This window comes from Heliangelus exortis, chromosome 2 (genome assembly GCF_036169615.1).
Source record: "Heliangelus exortis chromosome 2, bHelExo1.hap1, whole genome shotgun sequence".
Lineage (NCBI taxonomy): Eukaryota > Metazoa > Chordata > Aves > Apodiformes > Trochilidae > Heliangelus > Heliangelus exortis.
Window position 1 is genome coordinate 30,546,603 of NC_092423.1, and position 9,307 is coordinate 30,555,909.

General features: G+C 44.5%; 1 protein-coding gene and 1 long non-coding RNA gene across 3 annotated transcripts in view; one reads left to right on the top strand and one right to left on the bottom strand.

Annotated features, from left to right (window-relative positions):
• The window catches only part of ANO10 (anoctamin 10), a 118,458-nt gene extending 116,439 nt beyond the window's left edge, over nucleotides 1-2,019 (bottom strand). The window contains exon 1 of one of the 2 annotated variants that reach the window (XM_071735418.1): nucleotides 1,896-2,019. In XM_071735418.1, the coding sequence (XP_071591519.1) occupies nucleotides 1,896-1,914 (19 nt within the window). In that variant the 5' untranslated portion in view covers nucleotides 1,915-2,019. The remainder of the gene's footprint in view (nucleotides 1-1,895) is intronic. The other variant, XM_071735419.1, reaches the window with a different exon arrangement.
• LOC139792306 (uncharacterized) lies at nucleotides 1,524-8,748 on the top strand. Its single transcript, XR_011724216.1, has 2 exons — nucleotides 1,524-1,727; nucleotides 8,368-8,748. It is a non-coding gene; the product is annotated as an uncharacterized lncRNA (long non-coding RNA).
• The last annotated feature ends 559 nt before the right edge of the window (nucleotides 8,749-9,307 follow it).

The window sequence follows — 9,307 nt, forward strand, 5'->3', positions numbered from 1 at the left end:
AAGGATGCAGTTCAGTTTTTACGACAGTTTTATTTGTGTGATTCACAGAGAAATCACATTCTCTAGTATTTCATATAAACTATCCTAAAAAGTACAGTGACACTGTAAAGATATACATATCATAATAGACAAGTATTTGCTATTGACTGAGATAAAAAGCTTCCAAGGCTCCAGAGAGCTCTTATAGTGGCATTTTAGCATATGAAGGGGCCTATATGAAAGCTAGAGGTAATTTTTATTAGGGCATGAAGTAATAAGACAAGGGGTGATGGTCTTCAACAGAAAGAGGGTAGATGTAGATTAGGTATTAGGAAGAAATTATTTCCCATAAGGGTGGTGAGACACTGGCACAGGCTGCCCAAGGAAGCTGTGGATGCCCCATCCCCTGCAAGTGAAGGCCAGGTTGGATGGGACTTTGAGCAACCTGGTCTAGCAAGAGGTGTCCCTGCCCATGTCAGAGGGGTTGGAACTGGATGATCTTTAAGGTCCCTTCCAACCCAAACTATTCTGTAATTCTGATATCAAACACTGCAAGCACCACAGCTCCAGTGAAAGTGCAACAAATCTCGACCATCAGGAGAGCAGGATGGGCAAGACCCTCAAGGGATGAGGATCTTTAGGGAAAGAGTCCCAGCAAAATTACCAATTTATAGTGAAAGCAACATTTATGGTACAGAATACTTCTGTTGGTCAGCTTGGGTCAGCTGCCCTGCCTTTCGCTCCTCCTAGCTTTAGCGCCTGCATAATTTAGAACTGCTGAAGACCTTGATCACTGTGGAAACCAGCATACCACGGCTGGCCACAAACCAAAGCCAAGTGTCTTATCAACTTTGTTCCCAACAAATACAGTGCTGCAGTCCTCCCAAAACCGCAGCTTTTCTGAACACAAAACTGATTCCATGCTTCATACAGTTACCATCTTGAACAGCCTTGGTGTGAACCGTATGCTACTCGGTAAACTTAGCTCCAGCCATTTATTCAGAATGCTTGTGCCTGGCGTGCTGCCTAAGGAAAATTTGCTATTTTCAGGCTTATTACTACTGAAAACGAGAACAGGGCTGCAGCACTCTTACAACTTCCCTTTCTGGTTTCCTATACGCTGGAGCAGCCAGCCTAATGCCTCGCTCAGGTCCTGTGCGATGCAACTCAGCTTCCTCTGCTCTATCCACGCAGAGTGCAACGCATGACAGACCCAGAAGTGTGGGGAGCACTTAGAAGGACCTCCAACCCCCCACCCCGGTCACGAAGGCATGAGGTGGCCGTCCAGGCCGGTCTCCAAGCCGGGGCAGACCTCAAGGCGGAGGGAGCCGGTGACTCTTACCCAAGAGTGACCGTGGCCGCGCAGCCCCAGGACTGAATCCCCCCCCCCCCCCCCTCGCCCTGACCGCCCAGGAGCCGCCCGCGCCCCCTCGCTGCGCCTCGCCCTCCTTTTACAGGAAGGGGCAGCACGGTGACTCACCCCCTCCCGCCAGGCCGCGCTCCGCCAGCGGGCACCGCCCCTGAACCTTCCCCCATCCCCCTGCCAGCCCTCCCCGGCGCCGCCCGAGCCCGCAGAGGGGGGTGCGAGAGGCGGGCTCGACTCCGAACGCTGCCCACGTCGTCGGGGAAAGAAAAGGCGCCCACAGCTCCGGCGGGCACCGCGCCGGGAACAGGCCCGGCCCCCGCAACCGAGCTGTTTCCGAGCCCAGCGCCAAGCCCCCGAGCCTCCTATCCTTCCCCGCCGCCGGGTGAGCGTGGCCGGGCGGTGAGGGGCAGCTTAGCGCTGGCTCCAAGCCACGGCAGGGGTGGGCGGGCAGGGGGGAAGCTCCTCCCCTGACGACAAAGGCTGCCGCGCAAGCACCGAGAGCCCATTCCCGTTGAGTACCGCCCGGCCGACCACCCCCTCCCCAACTCACCGCCGGCTGCCGGCTCCATATCCGCGGGGCGGGGCAGGGCGGGGCGGGGGGCGGGAGGTGGCTGCGGGCCGGAGGGGCGCAGGGCCAGCCCAGGGTGCCACCGCCCACCGGCCGCCCGTGGCCACGCCCCTCGTCCCTGACCACGCCCCCCTATTGGCCGGAGGTGGAGCTGCCACGCCCCCCGTCCCCGACCTCGCCCTCCTATTGGCCGGAGGTGGGGCTGCCACGCCCCGTCCACGTGCTCAGGGGGCAAGGGCGGGAGGGCTGAGCCAAGAGCTGGAGTTTGTTCGTCCGGAGGTCGGGGAGTGCGGGTCCGTCTGTCCCTAGTGTTATCGTGCTGTCAGAGTGCGTTTAATTACGGAGTTCTGTCAACACTCGTATGGCCTGTGAGGTCTCACCGCGGCTCCTTTATGTTCTTTTTGCACCTTTCCCTTCTCGTGCTGCCTCCGGTCAGCCCACATCTCCTTCTGGCGCTCAAGCTTAAAACCCCTGGCACCTCATCTGGGTTGGGTTTGTGTCTGAACAACATCTTCTACAGGCAAAACGGGACACTTGTGCATTTTGATACCCGTATTTTGGTAGAGAATATAATGCCGCACACCCATTTGTAGCTGAGAAGAGCAAAGGGACTTCAGGAGTGGGTATGGCTGAGACAGAGGCTGGCTAGCAAAGCACGCTGCACTGCTGAGCCTCTGGAAGCCTTTTTAAACCAGGTTTGCCCAGTCCTTTTTTCTCTGGGTCAATCTGGGGCCTTCGGTGTTTCTTGCAAATCAGGTGAACCTACAGATGTGAACAATGCAGAGAGATCTAGAACAATGGCAGAAACTGCCCCTCTCAGCGTGGAAAGCTCCGGCTGGGAGTTGCGCAGAGTTTGCCTCCATGGCTAATGCCAGGTCAGAGCACACCACGTTGCCTGACAGCAAATGCCTCCCAGCTACTAAGTGGATTCATAACAGCTTACCAGCTAAAGCAAAACTGGTGCAAACCAGCTGGCCACAAAATAATATCCATTTGGATTACCCACTGGAACTGGGAACTGACCGCAGGAGAAAAAAACCCAGTGCTTTTTTATATGAGCCAATGTATAGACCCCATACAGAGCAAAACATCTGCCGGAGGATAAGCTTTTACCTTTCTCTACTGTCTGGATGTTATTCAGCCTGTAATATCAGTGTATTTGGAAATACATACTGGTGTAGAATTTGTAAACTTACAGTGAAATGTTTGTGTTCTGTAGCCAGTACAAAAGACAAGTTTCTGGTGATTAATTTTTCTATTATTTATAGCCAATGAAGGCATGAGGGACTAGGGCACCCCAGGAAAATAGAGATATGTGAATATGTGGAATTCAGGTATTGCAGACTACAGTGGGGAGTAGCAGACAGACACAGTCTGTATCAGCTGGTTTGGGCAGAATGCATTAGTCAGACTTCTTAAACTGCATCTCAGACTTGTCCAGCTCCCATTGACCAAACCATTCACTCCGGAGTATCTCTGACTGTGAAGATTCTCACTTCCTGAAGAGATAGCATGGCAATAACAGACACAAAGGGGTTTTTAGACACACTTTATTCTTGTGTTTTGCATATTGCAAGTCTCCACTTCCAATGCATCTCATGAGCATCCACAGTGTCCTCACAGGCTTTGGTCTGCCTTACAGGACCCCCCTGGCCTTCTTGGCCTGACACTTTCTTTCTGTGAGTGGTTTACAAAAAATCATTTTACAACAATCTCTGACACCTTCATCACCTCTGAGCTTTCAGTGGGGATGTGCCATTATCCAATTACTTTGGCTCCATGCATAGAGTCATACAAGTTCAATGTCTTTTCTGGTATCAAATTCACTGTTGTACTGGGTAGGGTCATTGAATGTCAATATTCCTTGATGGGACAGACATATTTCCTCAATGTCGTCTATCCACTAGGTGTCACATTCTTGCTATGCAATGAATTCTTAACTGTTACACTCCCTAAAAGGCTGGCATTTTGCTAACCATGCATAAAGGTCAGCACATAATCCCATGTTCACAAAAGGAAAATAGGGATCATAAGTAGAGGGTGGATGTACCTACAGAGTAATGTGCATAGACATACAATGTGGAAAAAAGTAAATAACCTTGTGCTAAGTAAAGGGCTGTAGTGACTAGACATTTTCCATTAGCAGGATTACCTAATTTAAAGATGGATCAGAAACGCCCTCCCTAAATTGCAAACTGCACTGTCACTATAGCTAAATATAAATGCCAAGATTGTATCTATTTGTGACTGTAGTCCAGTTTTGTGATTCTGTTAGCTGATTATAGCATTGCCAGAGTATAATGGACAAGCAAGAAAAAAAAAAAAAAAAATCAGAGGATTTCTTTTATTCAGTGGTTAACCTTCTGCTCCCTGGACTAATAGCTACCCAGCTACCCCAGTACTTAAATAAATTAACAAGCCATTAACCTACTGTGAAGTGAAATTCTCTTTTACACCTGGATTAAACTCTGATGACATGCTGGGTATAGTCCAGTGACTAGATGATCCCATCTCACCTCTTACTGCTACTAAAAACATCTCTCTCCCAATCTACTGTTATCATTTTCTTCTCCCTGTGCCCTCATTTGCCAGCTCCTAGGTTCTGCCCCATGCTTGTACCCACTCTAGCACTCACCAGATCCTTCTCCAAGCCCATTCAATTTACCAGCTCCACAGGAAAACTACCCATTTTTGGCTGGCTTTGCTTTGTTCTATTTTTAGTGATTTAAATAAGATCAGAAAAACACTAGGTAAGATCAAGAGCTGTCACAAGGTAAGCATCCTTGCATACAGCAAACTTATTAATTCAAATGCATATAGACATATGCATGATAGGACAGCTCTACTTTATAAAGTCACATAAATTAGATTAATATTGGCTCTTGTCTGAAGTCAAACATAGCAGTAATTATCCTCTTAAAAATTTACCTTTACTTTGGTTCTGAAGCATACTGGAACATTCTATTACCATAGAAGTAAAGAGCAATTAAGAGTAAAAATAAGCTTTCAATTTACAACCTAATGGAGTATTGGTTTGCGTGTAAAATGAATGATGGGACATCTAAAGTGTAAGGCTAACATGGCAATTACATTAATTTTTTTTGTAAATTAAATTTAAATTGAAGTATTTGTCAAAGTAAGATACAGTGACATTTTACCAATCTTCAGTGGTGATTTTTGTCACATTATAGAGGATTATATAGTGTCTTTCCAAAAGCACAATAAGCATTATTAAAATGTTTTACCTCTCTGCAAATGGAGGGGAAAATATTTCTTGAGTCACATCAGGCACAACTTCTACATCCTGCCAGAAATTTTTATATAAGTTCGTGAACTTTTTAGGTGGTCCAAACATTGCTGGGGAGGTGTGGAAGCTACGATTCATAAATATTGAGCAATGAAGCTGATAAATTTTAATATGCAAGGTACAAGGAAGATATATCTCTTTAATTTCACTCTGTGACTAGCTAATTAGAAACATCTAGTTTTAGCTCAGGTATCTGCTCAGGTATCTATTCCCAAATTACGTCATCCAAGACCTGTCAAATAAAATGGAAACAGCATAAAAAGAGGAGGATCAGCCTGCCTAAGCAGGTGAGAGAAACCACTCTCAAATTACTACCCAGAAGGAGCAGATAAAATGTAAAATATCTGCATAAGATTTTAATCATAATTATACATGACTTGAAGGGAAGTGAATTTGAAGTCATCAAGATTCAAAGTTCATTCCACCTGGGTAGAACATACTTGTTTTATTTGGTTAGAAACAGTACTGTGCAGTCAGTTAGCTAATTGCTATGTGTTATTAGACAACAGAATTTAAAACATGTTAACAGCATGTGCAGAGATTGGATTCATCAGTAGCCGTGATGCTATGGCTAGGGCTGTGTCTCAAAGAGGTCCCTGACTGCACCATCTGATGCAGCCTTTCAGCAGACTGTTTTTCAAAGAGCTTTTTTAATAATACCTCTGCCCAGGTTTAGGAACTGAAGGAAGATTATGCTAACTCTTAGCTAGGCTGCTAAATTATGATCATAGCAGAAAGAGCTTAACCAAGGTTTGGGAGAGGCAAGTTCAGGTATTCAGTATGCAGGAAAAGTCCTTCCAGCCTCTACCTTCAAAGTAACACTCACTGAAGATAACAATGTGATAAATCCCTTTACAGTTCTACAATGAAGGCTCTGAATTATGAATGAAAATGGCTGTAGGAAGGCTGACAAAAGTAGTGATTTCAGATGTGTTTCACTCCTTATGCCTGATATAACTTCTGCTCAGCTGCTGGACAACCACAGCTTAAGGCTTTAAGGCAAACCAAAATCAGAGGGCAGGAATACCATCAGCCATTCCAAAATGGAATGCACACGTGGTTATTTTTTTTATTGTGCTTCATGAAATATTTCATGTGTTTTTACAGAGTTCATGAAAGTACCTATATAGAATGCAGGCACCACATCTTTATATGGTTCATTTTATTCTAACTTGTAACGCCTACTTATGAAAAGATGAATTGTGTAAGATTTCCTAGCTGATTCTTCAAATTGTCATAAACTGATTTCTCTAGGGAAATACATTAGCTCACCCAGTTAGGCAAGGACTGCAGCACTGGCATACTGCTGGCAAAACCATCATAGATTTGACAGCTGTCCAACAGTTTTAAATCTAAAAACTCTGAGAACTGTTTTCTTTTCATATGGTATACACTGGTGTGTTGTATGATACGTTGCAAGTCTGTATATAATTTGTTTATTTGCTATGACCCTGTATGAACTGTACACCTGCTGATTTGACTGTTCTCACCATTGTTTGGAAAATGAAAAACCTAGTTAAATCCATGAAACTGCAGATATCCTATTTCTGTTCATTGCTATTTCAAAGAACCCAAGAGTGTCATTACTACTGATGTCACACTCCATCTAAATACTCAGAAACATAGCTTCCCCTTTATTTTTGGATGACCCCCCAATTGATGTATAAAGGTATATACTTATCCAAGACTCCAAAACAGAAATAACAGTGGCAAACCTTGAATAAATCACTCCTCATTTTTTGAGCAAAACATAACTGTGATCACTGAACTTTGCAAAATTATGGAAGAAACCCTTATCCCTTAGCAAGAAAATAATACTGAACTAATGAAAACAGTGCCATTTGGAATAACCAGTGGAATAATGCAAAGCAATCACTAGCTACTAAAGAAAAATTGGATGAGTCAAAAGAGAAAGTCATTTTTTGTGATCTCTTCTACTGGGCTGGCAAGCAAACTACTGGCAGAACAAGGAGGTGTGTACATGCTATTGTTAAAAGACAGCATGTGCTGATCTAGTTCAATATGTACTTTTACTACTAGTTAGTTAGTTATGCAGTCTAGTTAGTTTTGAATGCAGTCTGGTACAGTTTTTCACTATTTACGTGGGTCCCAGTGCTGTCATAAAAAGTTCAGAGCTTGGTGTAATAAATATATATGGTATATTCTGTCAGTTCAGGGGAACACGAGGCACTCTAAGTGAAACTGCAAAAAATGCTTAACCTGACTTGTCTGCTATAGTCACACATTCGGAGGCAGCAGAGGCATAATTTTGTAAATTTCAAGAATTTTTCTATAAATTCTAATTGGAGATTAGTCTATTATCTTTATTCATACCAAGTGGTCCACTTAAAATTTAGTACTATAAGTCTGTACAGAAAACCTTGATTATATAAAGGTCATTGAATTTGTCTTTTATTTCTGTGGCATATAACTGTACAATCTGATTTGAAGCACACTCAAATGTATCAAACCTAATTTTAAAGTCTTTATTCTGGTGCAAATCATCTCCAATCAGCAATTAGAAATGCAGTGTGGTAGGAAACAAGAATCCTATCTCATCTAATTCATTCTGAAGCAGATATCTAGTGTTTTCAAGATAGAATGGCAAAAGAGTGTAGTATTTGCCTGACTTTAAGTCTCAAAAGGAACTGCTCCTTTGTGCTAGTACTACAGTGAAATAAGCTAAGCAAAACTTTAAATTAAATAGGATTCTCCTTTTATCAAATGTCAAGTGAAGTAAAAGTCAAGAAAAGAATAACACATAATATTGCCCTTAAAAACCTTTTTCCTGGGGGATCCAAAGTTCTGTACTGAAAACAGAGCCCAGAATGCAAGGTCCGTTTGGGGTTTCTTTCCTTCCTCAGGTGTAATAAAGTTGTATTTTGATATTATGTTATATAACAAAGGATTTGTGTTCCCTTGGGATTTAATGAGTGACAGGTGTCTGGGTACAGACAGTCTCAGTCCAGCCTGGGTGCGAGTGGGTGTATTTAATGCTCTATGTGATTCACGGTGAGTCCCACAAGCATTACATGTAAGGCCCTAGAACTCTTGGGATCATAATGCTTGATATGTTACTGCAGTATTGTGGTGCATGTAGGCTCCACACGAAGACAACAGATGAAGGCTTCTCTCTTCTTTTTACAGCCATGCACTAGAGGGGCAAGCCCGGGCCATATCAGGCTGTGTGGCAAGAACACACTCCCCCTGAGGTCACTTAGCATAAGCAGCACCCATAAGCTGGGACACAACAGAGTGGACCAGCAATGGAGGCAGAGAGATGAGCACTTCTTGACTGTTAGAGACAGCCACAGCCTCTGTCACATGGGACTGAAGATTCTGAGAGAAGCAACAGTGCTAAACTGACTGTACCACGCAGTGCTAAACTGACTGTACCACACAGTGCTACACTGGCTGCACCAGTTCCCTGTGCTACAGCAGGGAAGGAATGAGGTGGTGAAGGCTCCTGTTGAGATGTAGGAGGATTAAATGCTGTACTGCTTTATTAAATCCACACCTGCAACAGTATCTGTGATTCTTTCTCGCCTAACATGTGAGAGAGCTTGTCTGTTCTTACGGGTGCTCTGGAAACACAGGGAAATGCTGAGTGATTGTCAGCACTCATTTATGTTATCACTCTGAAGCTGCCAGCTTACTAACAAAGTGAGAGTAAGAAGCAGGACTGGTTCTGGGTCCCATCTAAGCCAGCTTGTCTGAATTGAAATCCCACCTCCGGACTAAGTGAGATGGTTTCAGGTGTCCACAAGTAGTCACCACACACTGGTGTAAGTGCACAAGTAGCACATGTGGTCAAGGCACTCCCTCAGACACTTAAAAATAACCAGTGGTATGGGCTGAAAGGCTGCCCTTAATGGTGTATGACAACCATGTTCAGAGATGTGGTTCTTCACAGGCCAGATATGTGGGACCTGCTGGAAATAAGGATCTTTGTATGTCTGGAACTGTGTGGATCTGTGCAACAGCTGGTAGAACAGGCTATTCTGGGCCTGTTCCTGCTTAATACGGTTGTGTACTCTGAAACCTCTGAGAACATGTGCAGCTGCAGAGCTTTATCAGTTCAGTGAAG